The sequence below is a fragment of the Musca autumnalis genome, unplaced genomic scaffold (assembly GCF_047663935.1).
Source record: "Musca autumnalis isolate F117 unplaced genomic scaffold, ASM4766393v1 scaffold_1, whole genome shotgun sequence".
Taxonomy (NCBI): Eukaryota; Metazoa; Arthropoda; class Insecta; order Diptera; family Muscidae; genus Musca; species Musca autumnalis.
In genome coordinates, this window is record NW_027411644.1 from 200,793,097 (window position 1) to 200,812,164 (window position 19,068).

General features: G+C 37.3%; 1 protein-coding gene across 4 annotated transcripts in view; it reads left to right on the top strand.

Moving 5' to 3' along the window:
• l(3)L1231 (zf-C3Hc3H domain-containing lethal (3) L1231) overlaps positions 1–19,068 on the top strand; it is a 61,027-nt gene that overhangs the window by 26,288 nt on the left and 15,671 nt on the right. For all 4 annotated transcript variants that reach the window (XM_073959895.1, XM_073959897.1, XM_073959894.1 and 1 more), the window contains exon 2: positions 17,440–18,063. In XM_073959895.1, the coding sequence (XP_073815996.1) occupies positions 17,842–18,063 (222 nt within the window). In that variant the 5' untranslated portion in view covers positions 17,440–17,841. The remainder of the gene's footprint in view (positions 1–17,439; positions 18,064–19,068) is intronic.

The window sequence follows — 19,068 nt, forward strand, 5'->3', positions numbered from 1 at the left end:
ACAGCTATACTCCCAAAAAAAAAAAAAACAAAGTTGAAACTTTACCGGTCCTCAGCGGCTTTAGCCGGATGACAAACAACATACATATTAAAACAAAAACAACTAACAAAGCCAGTTGAACAACCAACCAACAACCAAGCAACGTAATTCACCTTAAATGTTATTAACATTTTTGTAGTTGTTGCTTCTTTCTCACCACCATAATCATCATTATTATTGTCATTCTTTAGAATGACACTTTGTTTGGTTTGTAATGATGTGATGATGGTGGTTGGTACCTCTTCTTAGTTGGTTTTGGTATTGTTACCCATATTTTGTACCTGGTTCTTTATGTGGATTCTTTACCTTGTTTGTTTTTAATGGCAGCAAGCATTTCACTTACCTTTTTGTTTTTATTTCTTAGTTCCTTCTTTTTTCTTTGCCTTGTGTTTTCAAATCACAACCACAAACCAAACATCTATCCTCCTAATATCTATCTGATTGTTTGTCATGCCATGGATTATTATGGTTTGATCAAGTGAGAGAGAATAAGAAGGCCTTCAGTAAGTTATACAAACATCATGACTAGTTTCGTTGAGCAATTTCCATTCTTTGTCGTTTCCACTTTTTTGTACTTTGTATTTCGAAATGTGGGAATTTTGTTTGTTCTTTTTTGCCATATTTGTAGTTAAAAGAAGTCTTGCTATATAGTCGCCACAGATAAAGGGGTATTCGATTGGCTAGAAAATATTCTCCAAATGACTCGAATAATGAATGCATCCACCACATTGTCGAATTACAAGCCAATGCTGATTGGAGATTCATCATGATTCTGGTGGGCCTTCAGGCATTTGAGATCCTTTGAGTAGTCTTTCAGAGATACAAAAAGTTCTTCAAAATAAATGATTAGTCCATGAGCAAGAAATGAATGAACGGAATGAACCTGTTTCGGGTTTCAGGCATCAGAATAAACTCAATCTATATAAACACCATTTCTTTCAGATAGGGCCTATAGAAGCACCCTTTCTTTCAGATAGGGCCTATAGAAGCACCCTTTCTTTCAGATAGGGCCTATAGAAGCACCCTTTCTTTCAGATAGGGCCTATAGAAGCACCCTTTCTTTCAGATAGGGTCTATAGAAGCACCCTTTCCTTCAGATAGGGTCTACAGAAGCACCCTTTCTTTCAAATAGTGTCTATAGAAACACCCTTTCTTTCAGATAGGGTCTACAGAAGCACCCTTTCTTTCAGATAGGGTCTATAGAAGCACCCTTTCTTTCAGATAGGGTCTATAGAAGCACCCTTTCTTTCAGATAGGGTCTATAGAAGCACCCTTTCTTTCAGATAGGGTATATAGTAGCACCCTTTCTTTCAGATAGGGTCTATTGAAGCACCCTTTCTTTCAGATAGGGTCTATAGAAGCACCCTTTCTTTCAGATAGGGTCTATAGAAGCACTCTTTCTTTCAGATAGGGTCTATAGAAGCACCCTTTCTTTCAGATAGGGTCTATAGAAGCACCCTTTCTTTCAGATAGGGTCTATAGAAGCACCCTTTCTTTCAGATAGGGTCTATAGAAGCACCCTTTCTTTCAGAAAGGGTCAATAGAAGCACCCTTTCTTTTAAAAAAATCCACGATTATTGGAAAATATTTAAAAATCCACGATTATTGGAAAATATTTAAAAATCCACGATTATTGGAAAATATTTAAAAATCCACGATTATTGGAAAATATTTAAAAATCCACGATTATTGGAAAATATTTAAAAATCCACGATTATTGGAAAATATTTAAAAACCCACGATTATTGGAAAATATTTAAAAATCCACGATTATTGGAAAATATTTAAAAATCCACGATTATTGGAATATATTTAAAAATCCACGGTTATTGGAAAATATTTAAAAAATCCACTATTATTGAAAAATTTTAAAAAATCCACGATTATTGGAAAATATTTAAAAATCCACGATTATTGGAAAATATTTAAAAATCCACGATTATTGGAAACTATTTAAAAATCCACGATTATTGGAAAATATTTAAAAATCCACTATTATTGGAGAATATTTAAAAATCCACGATTGTTGGAAAATATTTAAAAATCCACGATTATTGGAAAATATTTAAAAAATCCACGATTATTGAATAATATTTAAAAATCTACGATTATTGGAAAATATTTGAAAATCCACGATTATTGAAAAATATTTAAAAATCCACGATTATTAGAAAATATTTGAAAAATCCACAATTATTAGAAAATATTAAAAAATCCACAAATATTTGAAAATATTTAAAAAAATTCCACGTTTATTAGAATATATATAAAAAAAAAAATCCACGATTATTGGAAAATATTTTTAAAAAATCCAATATTATTGAAAAATATTTTTAAAAAATCCACGATTATTGGAAAATATGTTTAAAAAATCTACGATAATTGGAAAATATTTTAAAAAATCCACTATTTTTGGAAAATATTTTTAAAAAATCCTCGATTATTGGAAAATATTTTCAAAAAATCCACGATTATTGGAAAATATTTAAAAAAATCCACGATTATTGCAACATATTTTTAAAAAATCATGGACTATTGGAAAATATTTAAAAAATCCACCGTTATTGGAAAATATTAAAAAAATCCAAGATTATTGGAAAATATTTTTAAAAAAATTCGCGATTATTGGAAAATATTAAAAAAAAATCCACGATAATTGGAAAATATTTTAAAAAAATCCACGATTATTGGAAAATATTTTTAAAAAATCTTGGACTATTGGAAAATATTTAAAAAATCCACCGTTATTGGAAAATATTAAAAAAATCCAAGATTATTGGAAAATATTTTTAAAAAAATTCGCGATTATTGGAAAATATTAAAAAAAATCCACGGTTATTGAAAAATATTTTTAACAAATTCACGATTATTGGAAAATATTTTTAAAAAATCTACGATTATTGAGAAATATTTCTTTGCCAGGACTTTCATTGCTGCCTACCAGCGACTTGAGGACCTTGTTCCTACTTCTGATCTTATCGCAAATAGCTTTGGCTTGGGCGGACGATTTAAACTTACTGTCGAAAATTACACACAATAGTTCGGGTTAGGTTTGTGGTCGGAATCAGGGACACCCACGACCAATATGTTCAGGAGGAATCTCATGTCAGCCGTCCATGTGGTGAACAGTGTGGCAATGGATTTGGCGGCGGATATTTTCATATTCTTCAGAAAGAAAAACTGCTCTAAGTCAGCCATGTAGATATTTAAACTATCAAACCTTTTTCACTTGCAAAAATCATCAGTCATTAAGATCGACTCCAACGAAAAATTAATTAAAAATAAATATTAAAAATTATCTTCGCCCTAATAGAGCAAAATTTTCAAATAAATATCACATATGTCATCGACGATAGGACTCGGCGCCAAGATCGTACACTCATCCCTATACATTACGATCACTATGTCGTTTGGAGGGAGTGCAATTTCAGAAAGGTAGAGTTTAAATAGTTTCGGAGATATCACCCCGCCTTCGTGAATTCCCTGTTTCACTCTACAGATTTTGGACTTGTTATTTCTGAATTCTACAAGCGACTGGCGTCCTAACAAATATAGTGGATAATCCAACGTTTCAAATACTGCTGGAGGGTAGTTTTCTCTATATCCTTGAACAGCTTGGCATGGTTGACGGTATCGAAGACCTCGATATGTGAAGAGCCACAATGATTGTCTGGAAATGGCGGGCAATACTGTTGCAGTACTATGCATTTTCAGGAATCCATATTGATGTTGGGCTACTGGCTTCTCATTGTCAGGAGGAGTGGTGCTTCTAGTATCATTGCGGTGGTACCGGCGTAGTACACTACTATTCGCCTTATCACTCTCGGGATTCTCTATCCTTCTTTCCCGGATTCTTGTACGAGCGTCTTCATTCACCGTTCAAAACGTGAAGCTATTAATTTGCTCGGCCAGCGCTGTTGTATTACATAGGGCGGAATGTCAAAGCTCATGATGGGCATTGAAGTCTATCACCAGACGGTTATTGCCCTCATAATCAAATTAATATCGGGCATATAACGTGGGGCACAACTATTCATAAGCGGTATGTACACATTAATCAGCTCGACCACGGCAGTACTACACTTTATTGTTTCTGTTTTTCTCCCATATTTTGAACTACCCTTTATTTCCTTACTTGGGATCCCTCATTCTTCTATTGCTAACAGGAGCATTTGTGTGAACAAACTTCTATTCCTCAATTTTTTCTTCTACTATAAGAATTGTCATTCCCATATTTGTGCTGTTGCGTTGTGGTTTTAGATCAAGAAAAAAGTTTCCCCTCTCTTAATGATCTTGCAGTGTGGTTAAACGACAACAATAACAACACCAACAACCGAAAAGAAAACTTTGAAATAAAACTTTATAATGTTGCCGACATAAAATGACGTGTCGTTTTATGCGATCCATGGATGGAGTGTGGAGTGAGTACAAAGAACAAGAAGAGCCAAGAAAATACAAGGAATCCGAGAATAGTATGGTTGGTTAAATGCTGCGTATTCGGCGCGTAACAAAGTTCAATATACTCTTAAGGCGACGTTGTTTGTCTGGGTTCTTTCTTGTTGATGATACATTCTTACATGAGGAACCAGACGACAACGACGGTCGATCGTCGGTCATTCAATGTTGTCTGTACTCGTATGCCTGCCTGTGTGTTTGTTTACATTGCATACTACGTGCGTATCTACACAACATCATCCAACCAACTACCGCTTTCCGGGCAATTGTCCATTTCCTATATGTTGTTGAAAAAAAAACGCTATTTAATGATTGATGATTATATTGATGGATGGACATATGGTATGATGGGATATGGTGGATAGACGGGGCTAGATTGTTGATAAAATGACATTTATCTGAATATAATTCTAATCAAATATCTCATACACACTGACTGGTGGTATAAGGAAGATGTAATATCTTTGTGAAACTTGTTTTGAAATGTGATTATTTAAATTCGATTTAAGGCATAAAGTATTGTTCTACTCCGGCCAAAACTGGCCAAACACAATTTTATTACTCAAGGCCTTTCCGAAGGAAAGGCTTCTTCTATAGACACTTTCTAAAAGAAAGGGTGCTTCTTTAGATCCTTTCTGAAAGAAAGGGTGCTTCTAAAGACACCTTCTAAAAGAAAGGGTGCTTCTAAAGACACCTTCTAAAAGAAAGGGTGCTTCTAAAGACACCTTCTAAAAGAAAGGGTGCTTCTAAAGACACCTTCTAAAAGAAAGGGTGCTTCTAAAGACACCTTCTAAAAGAAAGGGAGCTTCTTTGTTGGACTCTTTCTGAAAGAAACTGTGCTTCTATAGACCCTTTCTGAAAGAAACTGTGCTTCTATAGACCCTTTCTGAAAGACACTGTGCTTACATAGACCCTTTCTGAATGACACTGTGCTTATATAAACACTTTCTGAAAGACCCTTTCTGAGAGAAAGTGTGCTTCGATAGACCCTTTCTGAGAGAAAGGTTGCTTCAATAGACCCTTTCTGAGAGAAAGGCTGCTTTTGTAGAACCATTATGAAAGAAAGGGTGCTTCTTTAGAACCATTCTGAAAGAAAGGGTGCTTCTTTAGAACCATTCTGAAAGAAAGGGTGTTTCTTTAGAACCATTCTGAAAGAAAGGGTGCTTCTTTAGAACCATTCTGAAAGAAAGGGTGCTTCTTTAGAACCATTCTGAAAGAAAGGGTGCTTCTTTAGAACCATTCTGAAGAAAGGGTGCTTCTTTAGAACCATTCTGAAAGAAAGGGTGCTTCTTTAGAACCATTCTGAAAGAAAGGGTGCTTCTTTAGAACCATTCTGAAAGAAAGGGTGCTTCTTTAGAACCATTCTGAAAGAAAGGGTGCTTCTTTAGAACCATTCTGAAAGAAAGGGTGCTTCTTTAGAACTATTCTGAGAGAAATTCTGTAAAACCATTCAGAAAGAAAGGGTGCTTCTGTAGAACCATTCAGAAAGAAAGGGTGCTTCTGTAGAACCATTCAGAAAGAAAGGGTGCTTCTGTAGAACCATTCAGAAAGAAAGGGTGCTTCTTTAGACCCTTTCTGAATGAAAGACTGTTTCTATTGAAGCTTTCTGAAAAATAGGGTGCTTCGATGGACCCTTTTTTAAAAGAAACCGTGCTTAAATAGACCCTTTATGAAAGAAAACGTGCTTTGATATACCCCTTCTGAAAGAACATGTGCTTCAATAGACCCTTTCCGAAAGGGTGCTTGCATGGACCCTTTCTAAAAGATAGGGTGCTTCAATAGACCCTTTCTGAAATACAGAGTGATTCTTTAGACACTTTCTAAAAGAAAGGGTGTTTTTATACATCCTTTCTGAAAGAAACGGTGCTTCTAAAGACACCATCTAAAAGAAAGGGTGCTTCTTTGGAAGAAAGGGTGTTTTTATAGACACTTTGTAAAAGAAAGGGTGCTTCTTTGGATCCTTTCTGAAAGAAACGGTGTTTCTAAAGACACCATCTAAAAGAAAGGGTGCTTCTAAAGACACCATTTAAAAGAAAGGGTGCTTCTAAAGACACCATCTAAAAGAAAGGGTGCTTCTTTGGACGCTTTCTAAAAGAAACTGCCCTTCTATAGACCCTTTCTGAAAGACACTGTGCTTATATAGACCCTTTCTGAATGACACTGTGCTTATATAGATCCTTTCTTGGAGAAGGGGTGCTTCTGTAGAACCATTCAGAAAGAAAGGGTGCTTCTTTAGAACCTTTCTGAAAAAAGGGAGCTTCTATTGAAGCTTTCCGAAAGATATGGTGCTTCTATTGACCCTTTCTGAAGGACACTGTGCTTATATAGGCCCTTTCTGAGCGAAAGGGTTCTTCTGTAGAACCATTCTGAAAGAAAGGGTGCTTCTTCAGACCCTTTCTGAAAGAAAGGGTGCTTCTTTAGACCCTTTCTGAAAGAAAGGTTGCTTCTTTAGACCCTTTCTGAAATTAAGGGTGCTTCTTTAGACCCTTTCTGAAAAAAGGGAGCTTCTATTGAAGCTTTCCGAAAGATAGGGTGCTTCTATTGATCCTTTCTGAAGGACACTGTGCTTATATAGACCCTTTCTGAAGGACACTGTGCTTATATAGGCCCTTTCTGAAAGAAAGGGTGCTTCTATAGAACTTTTCTCAAACAAAGCGTGGTTCTATAGACCACTTCTCAAAGAAAGCGTGGTTCTATAAACCACTTCTTAAAGAAAGCATCCTTTTTTAGACCCTTTGTAGAAAAACCGTGCTTCTATAGACCCTTTCTGATAAAAGGGTGCATATAACGACGCTTTCAGAAAGAAAGGGTGCTTCTATACACCCTTTCTGAAAGAAAGGCTGCTTCTAGGGACGCTTTCTGAAAGTAAGGCTGTTTCTAGGGAACCCTTCTCAAAGATAGGCTGCTTCTGGAGACACTTTCTGAAAAAAATGCTGCTTCTAGAGGCCCGTTCTGATAAAAAGGCTGCTTCTATAGCCTTCTTTTGTCAGCTTATTGTAGAAATATTCTATTTGTTTACGACTTTCTTATCATATTTCTGCTTTTTCATTTCTTTCAGTGTAGTTTATGAAATGCAATTGGGTCTCTATAACGAAACTTTGTGTGTTTTCCTTTCCTTCCCATTCACTTTAAAACGCAATGAATTGTTAAAAAATTCTCAATTTGAATTACAGAACGTGAAGTTTATTTTGTTTATCGTTGTTGTTGTTGTACTTTTTTTGTATAATCAACAATCAATTGTGCTGCTGTTAAACTACAACAACAGACCTTTGATGAGGAAGGAAGGTAGGTGGGAGGAAGCGGCAAAATATTGAACAAAAGTGTGCATAAAAACGTGGTATGACCACCTTTCACAAGGTGATCAAACAACGTGACAAACAAAAAATTATAAAAAATACTACGCTACAGTAAAAGTGCGTTCTTTCTTTTCATTAACATTGTTTTCTTGTTGTTGGTGTTATTATACTTTCATTCAATTAAATATTTACAAATTCTTCTTTCAGCTAAGAAGAATTGGCGGCTATTTTCAACAAGTTGATTGATTGTTGTTTTTGTTTGCTACTTTTTTTTCTTTAATGAAAATTGGGTTTATGGCAGTCATTTAAGTGCTGCCGTTTAGGTAATTTCTATGCTTTTGCTTGTGTGCTGTTTGCTGTGTTGATGAATGTGTGACACTTTTATTGCAAAACCAAATCTAGGCTGAGGCATTTGGAGGTTACCATTTCAATGTGACACACACATACACTATTATTGTTGGTGTTGCCTTTTAATCATTGTACGTACTCAACAAACAACAAAAGTGTTCTACTAATCTTAATCAGTTTTGTTCAAAATAAATAAGCATTTCATGTGGTTTTGATATCCAAGGGCCAACTATAAATATGTGGACCGCTCAAATTATTTCCCGAGAGGCATATGAACACCACAAAGGAAGGGACAGGCATTGACTTATGAATGGGATAGAAACAGCTAAGGGAAATCACTAATTTTGGTCCTCATAGACCTCCAAAACGTAGAGCTATCAATCTGCTCAGCCAGCACTATACCTCTCTGGTCATCGCCGAGGACCGAATGCCATTAGAGCCAGGCTCAAGTGAGATGGGTCTGTATGGAACATACTGGTGCAATGGGAATGTTAATACCCCGCCTCCTCTTCTGGTGTGATCTTGTTGTTGGACTTCTTAATGGATATACACTACTAGAATATATTGTTTTCAGTTCTGCAGCCGTCGTTGATAAAAAGTTCCTAATGAATATTTGTGTCTGTACGCAAATTATAACCAATTATCAAGTTTTGCACCTTCATCTTTATAATCAGTTTAAATCCCCCTTAAATAAAAATAGCAAGTAAAATACGTATATTAATTTGTTATTCTGCCGCATTTGTGTGTGTATGTGAGTAAGGCCAACCAGTGTGTTGTGATCACGATATAATTTCTTTGTTCTTTGCCGTTTTCTTTATTAAACGAACTTTGTTTACATATTTTGTTATAAATAATAGCAAACATAGTAGAAGTGATCTGAACATAGGTCGGAGAAATGTTCCATAATGGGAGAAAAATCTTGCCGAAAAAATCACCGAATAAATATCCAAAGCGTTTGGCCCTAAAAATCTTCATAGTTAGGCTGAAACAGCTGAATGTGCCATAGTCGAGTATCGCTCTAAAGTTCTTAACCTGTCGCTAACCACCCACATTGTTCCCGAAGTCTGGAAATGGGCAGGTTACGGTGGTCCCGGTACTGAAGCCATGCAAGGATGCTAGCAAATGTGAATCGTACAGGTCTATTTCGTTTTTGTCGCCCTTGAGGCTTTAGCTATCCAGTTACCGATCATCACCATGGGCTGCGTAAGCAGCACAGTACGACAACATAGCTGCACGCCATATTCACACATATTAGTTGATGACTCAACCAGAGCATACCGTCAATAGCAAAGTGTTGGCAGAGCAAATGCCTTTGATACTGTCAAGCACTGAAAGGGTGCTCCTAAAGACCCTTTCTGATAGAAAGGGTGCTTCTACAGACCCTTTCTGTTAGAAAGGGTGCTCCTATAGACCCTTTCTGATAAAAAGGGTGATTCCATAGACCCTTTCTGATAGAAAGGGTGCTTCTGTTAACTCTTTCTGATAGAATGGGTGCCACTATAGACCCTTTCTGATAGAAAGGGTGCTTCTATAGACCCTTTCTGATAGAATGGGTGCTTCTATATACCCTTTCTGATAGAATGGGTGCCCCTATAGACCCTTTCTGATAAAAAGGGTGCTTCTATAGACACTTTCTGATAGAAAGGGTGCTTCTATAGACCCTTTTTGATAAAAAGGGTGATTCTGTTAACTCTTTTTGATAGAATGGGTGCCACTATAGACCCTTTCTGATAGAAAGGGTGCTTCTATAGACCATTTCTGATAGAATGGGTGCCCCTATAGACCCTTTCTGATAGAAAGGGTGCTTCTATAGACCCTTTCTGATAGAAAGGGTGCTTCTATAGACCCTTTCTGATAGAAAGGGTGCTTCTATAGACCCTTTCTGATATAAAGGGTGCTTCTATAGACCATTTCTGATAGAATGGGTGCCCCTGTAGACCCTTTCTGATAGAAAGGGTGCTTCTATAGACCCTTTCTGATAGAATGGGTGGCCCTATAGACCCTTTCTGATAGAATGGATGCCCCTATAGACCCTTTCTGATAGAATGGGTGCCCCTGTAGACCCTTTCTGATAGAAAGGGTGCTTCTATAGACCCTTTCTGATAGAATGGGTGGCCCTATAGACCCTTTCTGATAGAATGGATGCACCTATAGACCCTTTCTGATAGAAAGGGTGCTTCTATAGACCCTTTCTGATAGAATGGTGCCCCTATAGACCCTTTCTGATAGAATGGATGCCCCTATAGACCCTTTCTGATAGAATGGGTGCCCCTATAGACCCTTTCTGATAGAATGGATGCCCCTATAGACCCTTTCTTATAGAAAGCGTGCTTCGATATACCCCTTTTTGATAGAAACGGTGCTTGTATAGACCCTTTCTGATAGAAAGGATGCTTCTATAGACTCTTTGTAATAGAAAGATGCTGATGGAAAGGGTGCTTCTATAGACCCTTTCTGATAGAAACGGTGCTTTCTGATAGAAAGGGTGCTTCTATCGAAGCTTTCTGATAGAAAGTGTGTTTCTATCGAAGCGTTATGATAGAAAGGGTGCTTATACAGACCCTCGTTTTGCACGACAGCTGGGAACAGAGTTGAATGTCATGGTCGATGGTAGCAGAATTCCGACCACAAACAACCACAATATTTGTCACAGCTATCTGAGATTTAGGAACAAGTCCCTAGCAGATAAAGAAACCTTACATATAACGCGATTGGTCGGCCTATGCGGCGCCAGTTTGCAATGAAAAATATTCAAACCTGTCAGAATTCCGCCCTGAGAACTGCAACCATCGACATGAGGAGACAAAGATTCTTCAAGATCAGCAACGCAATGTCATTCTTTCGTTGCAGTTCTAACTGGGGTTTTACCGTAAGTGCCATACTATTCACCATATGGTGTTTAGGCCTCTACACACCCAGGCATGACAGGAGGGATCTTCATGATCTAGAAAGAGAGGTCCAACGTTACAAGAGGGAAAGAACCCCTAGATCAACAATCCTATCAAGTAGGTTTAAATGGCATTCACACTGTTGCAGTCGCAAATGCCATAAACAACCGTCGTGTTAATCTGGTCCTCGGAGCTGCGATCGTGCAGCCGCCTAAATTGCTATAGGGCAAACCCGCACCTGTCAAATTAACACTAGTAGATTTGTGGTTACATCCCATCGAAACAGCCACATTCCTAGAAGTGGATATAAACCCCAAGTCAGATTAAGCAGAAAAACGAGCATACAACCATATAAATAGTGTTACAACAACAACTACACGTACTTATGTATGTATACGAAGCATGGGTACTTGCGAAAGCAGATGAGACAGAACTTGGTGTGTTTGAGAGAAAAATTCTTCGAAAGATTTTTGGATCAATATGCGTTGGAGGTGAATACTTGGCATCGTATGAACCACCAACTATACCAGCCGACCGACCTCGATATAGCAAAACATATCGAGTTGCAACTATTGCGTTGGCCTAGTCATTTCAATAGGATGGATAAAGATGCCAACGAGAGAAGGCATATGAATACGAGTCATTGTTCTAAGGGAATGCCAAAACTCCGATGGAAAGAACAAGTTGAAGCTGATATCACGAAAAAAGGCATCCTTGAGGTCCAAAGACTGGGCATATGAAAATTGAAATAAATAAATAAAAGTGGAGAAGTAAAGTAGAAGATCGGTGCGTTTGGAAATCCATTCATAGTTCGGCTTATAGAACTAACGTTCAGTTTAGAATACAAACCCATCTAAGTAATTAAAGATGCGTCCTTAGGCATTTCAGATGACGAAATGTACAGAATAGGCTGAGGGAGATTGCCGATTTCCAAGAAAAACCTGGTTAGTTTGGAATCATAGATCCATTCGACACTGAAACTCTTGCAAAGTCAACAAAATAAAGTGCTTTAATCTTTTTCTTAACACCATTCTATCCTAAGACAATACGATTATTTGTTTTAATACCGGATGTTTTCGTCCACGTGTTGTTAGGAGGGAGTAGCCCCATAACATAGTGAAAAGTTTCTTTTATTGTATAACGACCCACTGTGTTGAGAGCTGCCTGTCATTGTAAATGACTAACAATAAACAGAATAAACTGAAATTTGGTCTTATCAATGGCGCAGTAGCATTGCACTGCATTACAAATTCGTTTTATTTTTTATTCTACTTTTCGTGTCTTTGTTGTTGTTTCGGCATATTTATCAATATTTGTTCTTGTTGTTTTTTTTCTCTTATTATTGTTTGCACAGTGTATCAGCAGTACATTGAATTGTCGCGCCATCACCAATAACAGCAACAAAAAAACACAATGGCATATCATTGGTGGGGATGATGGTGTGTTGGGTTTGCTGTGCTGCCTCGAGAGTGCTCGAGTTTCTTTACCTTAGCTTTTGGTCTTGTAGTTGCTTTTTTGTATTATTGTGCAACGTAATGCATTTTTCGTTTTGTTTGTTTCAATTTACCTTTTGTTTTCTTTCGGTTTGTTTTGTGGGTTTTCTCATCATCATCATTATGCTTTATTGTTTGTATTTTTTCTTGTTTTGTTTTTATTTTATTCTTGTTTTGTTTTTATTTTACCTTTTCCTCTTTGTCTTGCATAAATCTTCGACCCCTCTTCAATTGTTGTTTAAGTTTTTTAGAAGTAAAACAAACCACTTGTTCACATTTGTCAATCAGCCGCGGTTAAGTGTTTTGGTCTTCTTTATTCTCAAGTTAGTTTTTTAAAGTTTTTTTTTAATTTTAATTGGGTCGCTGCTATTATTACTGGGAATTTCCGAAGGTAGAAATTCTGATGAGTGTATACCCCAAAAAAGTGCTCGTGCTGTGACTCAATTAAGAAAGTTTTCTGCTTATCAATATTTTCGTAAATGAAGATAGCAACAGCTGCTGCATAGCCGTTATACATGAAAATGGTGTAAGTTTGTTTTTAGAAACTTGAGGACCTGGTTCATACATTCTAGCTTGTCTCAGATAGCTGTGGCATGCGTGGACGACTAGTACATGCTGTCTTATATGACCCCTGGAATCTTGGGGTTGTTAGTGGTCGGACTCTGGGGTTGACACGACGAAGCTCATCACGCTCATTTTCTTAATCCCCTCGCCGGGAAGTTTGGTCTCACTACGGGTATTCGACCAGCCGGTAAGCGGCGAGCGGCTGCAGCACTGATGTTGTCAAGGAACGTCCGTTCTGCTACCAGAAGGGTTGGGCAGATCTTTGAAGCGGTGATTAGTGAAATCTATGAAACTAGATCAATTGCATTTCCCATGTTTGATGAAAATGCGACGTTCAGAGGTGATGAAATCGGGCGGTCTGCTGATGAAATTATGGGGGAAGAGAAACGGTAGGTTGCAAGGGGCGTCATTTGTCACACCAGGTGACACTATGGTTTGGATTGCAACAGCAACGGCTGTTGTTAAAAGCTGCGTGCGCGCTGCTGTTTAAGGGGGACTGGGGGAGTCGTGTATTCTGATGACGACGATTCATTTATTAGGGGCTGTGTTCACGCAGCAACGTAGTCACATTGGCGAGTCTAGAGCAACCCCTAAGATGTATCCACTCCCGCCATCTATTGTATATCGCCAACGTTTGAGTGTGGTGACAAACCTAGCACATGCATATTGGTACTGGGGTTTCCTCCGTCGCGGCACCTAACAAAAGAATCCGGAGCAGGCATTCTGGTCCTCCCAACAAAGAAAAACAATACACTACTGAGGTGTCAGCCGCTGGCAGGAACATGGGTATCGTGAGGTTCCGTGTCAGTCTGGCACGAGAGAACCCGCCGCCGCGGGATTGACCGGTGCATCTTGGGTGTTAGAGCCGTGAGCATTCCTGCCACAATCTAGTGAACAGGCTTTCAGGTACGTCAGGAAGAACTTCATGATCTAGAAAGTGAGGACCAAAGATACAAGTGAGAAGTTTTAGATGAACGAGTATATTAGACAGCTTGACTAGCATTCACACTGATGCAGTTGCGCAGGCTGCACAAAGATACATTGCCCCCATCCGTCGCAACAGAAGAAAAACAACGACCAATTTAAACACTAGTGGTTTTAGCCCTGTTAAGATACGGTTTTAGCAGAGTTAAGATCCTCAATTCATATTGGGGCCCAAATTGATGACATAATACCAAACTTCAACAACAACTAAACCTGAATTCACTTAGAAAATCGGACTGGGACCTTCAAAATAACCAAAATCTAGATTTTGTGGTTCAATTTAATACAATGAGGTCACTAATATCCGCTAACATATAGTCGGGTTAGGCAATTTTTCATGTTGACTTAAGTTTTTAAACCCTCAGCCTTTAGGCTAAAGAGGTTATGGCATAAGTTGAGCTGAGCCGCTCAGCTCCGATCGGGACGAAATTTTTTACAGGTAGATCTCTACTTCCTGATCACGATAATATATAATTTTTTGGGAAATGTATACTTCCCGAGATAGGGTCGTTTGAAGTTCAAAAATTCCATTGGTTAAAGCCCAGCTACTAATAGTTCGTTTATATATAATCGGATTTAACAAACACACTGGGAATTAATATACGTCAAATAAATCCTTATTAAGAAGGTTAACCCTGCAAAAGGCTATAATATAAACATGGCCTAAGAGAAAAATTTTAAATTAAAAAAAAAATTGTTGTTCCCGTGCCCTAGATTTGCTCCTGTCCATAGGAGAAAGTTTTAAATCCTCGGCAGAAGGCCGTCTAATTAAAAAAATACTATTTAAAGAAAAAAATTTAGCTGAGCTACTCAACTCAACTTGCTTTGATACGACCAAAATAGTGTGCCTCGTCGAAGTAATGCTTTTAGACCCCAAGTATGTTTGCACGAAATCCGTTTCAGACAGTTTTGGGTTGATTTAGCCGCTTCCGTGTGCACGATAACTCTCGAACGAAGCAAGCAATCGGGTCCAAAATTTGGCATTCGTAATATTTTGTCCAGACTTAGTTCGAGATGGGCCAGCCATATCGGTTCACAAAAGTTCAAACATTTCCGTTAAAAAGGTGCGCACAATAACTCTCGAAGGAAGTATGGAAGTAACACAAAATTTGGAAAAAGTGAAGTTTAAGAGCTCTTCTCGGATTGTTTTGAATTTTTTTCAGCAGGTTATCCTTGCGGCCCCCTTTACGACGGAACATTTTTTTTCGAGGGGCAAGTCCATACTTCCTGAGATTAAAGGTCCAAGAAACCTTAACGGCACAAAGTAAAATGACAAATCCGCAACTCTTGCAGGTAGTCTTTGATTGGTCCAAACTTTGAATGAACATCATATTATTTCACCTAATCATGTATCAGGCTGGAATATGGACTGTATCGGGCCAGTCCTTTGGGCACCTCCCAAACAAATTTTGGGAATAGTGCAGACAAATCCGCAACTCTTGCAGGTAAACTTTGAGCATCGCATTATTTCATCTAATACATGAGGCTGGAATATGGACTGTATCGGTCCAGTCCTTTGGGCACCTCCCACACAAATTTTGGGAATAGTGCAGCTTATCTTGGATCGTTTTAATTTTTTTCAGCAGGTTGTCCTTGCAACAATTTTTTCAGGGACACGTCCATACTTCATGCCCTGCAAACTCCAAAAAGCCTGCCGGCACAAACTGAACAAGGTAGTACGTAATATAACCCTCGAAAGATGAAACCGATTTGGTCCAAACGTTGTTCATCGTATTATTTCTTACCGCCTCGAATTATGGCCGAATGTTGACTACATCGGACCAATCTTTCTGGTATCTCCCACACAAAGTTTGGAAACGTCTCGTCTGGTAGCGTTTCTAAATCTTTCTTTCTTTTCGAGCACAAGTCCATACTTCATGCGGCCCACAATCCCCAAAAAGCCTGCCGGCACCAACTAAACTAGGTAGTACGTAATATAACCATAGAAGGATGAAACCGATTTGGTCCAAACGTTGTTCATCGTATTATTTCTTACCGCCTCGAATTATGTCCAAATGTTGAGTACATCGCACAAATCTTTCTGGTACCTCCCACACAAAGTTTGGAAACGTCTCGTCTGGTATCGTTTCTAAATCTTTGGCAACATGTGTATGGGCATACATTTTTTCGGGACAAGTCCATACATCCTGGAATTGACCCAAAAACTCAAAAAAACCCTTTAGGTCGGTCCGAGGCTGAGGGTATGTATCTGTCGGCACAGCTGACTGATAATTTCTTACTTGTTTTTTTTTTACAATTTGTAATCCGCTTGTTGATCAGAGTTTTCTTTGTGAGCTGGATCTTCTGCCATGGTTTTTGGATTTGGAACACATTACACACTCATTACATAGATAATAATCTTGTGATTATGTTTAACAAAGACACAAAAGAAGAAACCAAATTATGTTTTTTTAAGTTTTAGATCATGCTGCCATGGTTTTAAATAAAAAATAGATCTTCATTGTGTTTGGATAACACGAAACAAGTAACAAAAATAAGAAACTTTAAAAATATTGTAGGCGGCAGTTTCTATTTTGTACAAAGTGTATTTCTTTGTGTGAGACTCTCAAGCGTGTCTCATGAACAGTAGAAAGAAAACAGCAATACATCGGATGACAACGAATCGTCGCTATATACAATAATAATTAAATAACTGAGTTATTTTTGTTGTTTGCTTCATTGTATATTTGAATGGTGGCCTAGCCTTGTCATTGTCGCCGTTTGATGATAGTCCACGTTGCTATGCTACCTACCTTCCTTTCTCCTTGCAACCTACCTACTTTTGTAGCTGTTTTTTTTTTCACATACTACTATGTAGATAAATTGAAATCCAAAACCATTCATAGCCACTAATGTACGCTAACACACAACTAATCGCAATGTTGGCTTGAAAAAAATTGTATATAATTACAAAATATTGTGTTGGCTGTGATAATACAGTAAATGCTAGATTTTATAACCAACGATACGATTAGTTTACAATATATGAGAGAGTCCTTCCTATAGATACTAAAAAATTATGGAATTCGAATAAAAAACATTTCTAAATACAAAATAATAAGAAAATATTTTTGTACTTATATATCCTAATTTCAACTCTTATATCTAAATATAAAATTACTCATCTACAAAAAAAAATATAAAAATATCCCTTTCTGTTCAGAAATCCGATATTTTCTAAACATTTAGATTTTTTAGTCTGTGGTCCAAAACAAAGAAATATTTTAACACCAATATCTGGTTTACTCCTTTCGATATCCCACTGTATATAGTTGTAGTCAATGGAAATATTTGAAAGCCACTGCATTTATTTCAATTCTTTTGTAAATGATTTAATATAATTTTTCTTTGTTCTTTTCTTTTTCATTACAGGTTTTTTTCTATGGTAAAACAACACTCACAAGATCAGCAGCAAATCCCCCATAGAAACATAATCTTAAAACAAAAACGTTACGGAAATAATTAACGTAAATCTCAACTCTCATCGTTTATAAATTATTATTAAAGAATCCCGCTGATTATAAAAAAACATTAAATGTGTTGTAGGAGGTGTATAGAAGTTGTCGTCTATACTTGAAAATTATTTGTTGCGTGAAATTTATATAAAAAAGAAAACGTACAACAACAACTACATTGCCAACATCATCCAACCACAAAGTCTTTTTGAAATCCCAGTTTCAAAAAAGAAAACGAACAACAATAACATAATAGAAGCCCCAAGAAGAAGAAGAAGTAGCACACGCAGATATTGTTACCATATACCGTCTACGGGACATGTCATGTCAGCAAGCCTCAAGATACATAGCAACAAACAACAACTCTACCATTGCTGCTGCTGTCAACAAACACCACCAACAACTCAACTCAACAACAACTAACATTAACAACAACACAATCAACACCAACAGTAATTTAGCAAGAATTCTTGCAGCCGAAGATCCGTATGTGTTCACAGAATCAGTGCCAACCACACCACCCATATTATTTAATACTCAGGTAAATATTAAAAGAGTGATAATATTTGTTTCAGATATTCCTACAATGGGGAAATATTTGCATAGCCTTATTTTAAGGCCATAAAAAAAGTGAATGAATTGGTGGATATTACTCTTAAATTTGGCTTTGATGTCGAATAATGTTCGGTGTCCCTATTATTGTTGTTTTTTTGAGGCTTGCAAAAGAAGAAATTTATTTTACTTGGGCGGATTTATTAACATTTTCCAAACATTATAACTGCCATTTTACATTTAGGATTCTTGGTGAACACGTAATGTCCTTTCCAAAATGTGTCGATATAGGATCACGATTGAATGAAGGCCCCTTACACAAGATTACCTCCTATTTCAAGTATTTGGACGAATTTAGGGAGATTTTTCAAACGAATCAACTCCAAATAGAAAATGTTCTTACCAAATGTTCTTGCCAAATTACAATTAAAATTAATTTAATTAATTACAATTAATTGGTTTGTACAATGTGGCTAGGACCGACCTTTCAAATACAGCCGAAATCGCTTTAAAGACGGGACTTGCGGATTTCGTCATAATAACCGATATGTTGTTATAAACGATTAGGTAAGGTTATAGGAAGCTGCCCATCCTATAACCTTAAATAATCGCCGTTGACCATTGACAGCCACTTTACTCAGAGATCAGTGATCCATTGTGTTCCCCATTAAAATAGATAAAAAAGGGGGTAGGGGAAAAGGAAGGAAGAAAGACAAGAGGTAGAAAGAGATATAACAGAGAGATGGAAAAGAAAAGGTAGTTTGTTGAATTTGCTTAGTCTAAAATGATCCGCCCCATAGCCACTTAAGGCTCTTGTAGTAGGTTAGGTTAAAGGACGCGTAGCTGTCATATTGGACAGCCACTTCACTCGGAGATCTTATGGTCCATTGTGTTCATCCTGTAGGGGGTTTGAAAGAGAAGAAATGTATATTACATGGAAAAGAAGAATAGATATCAAAGAAAGAGTTAACAAGGTAATGGAGTAAAAGAGTAT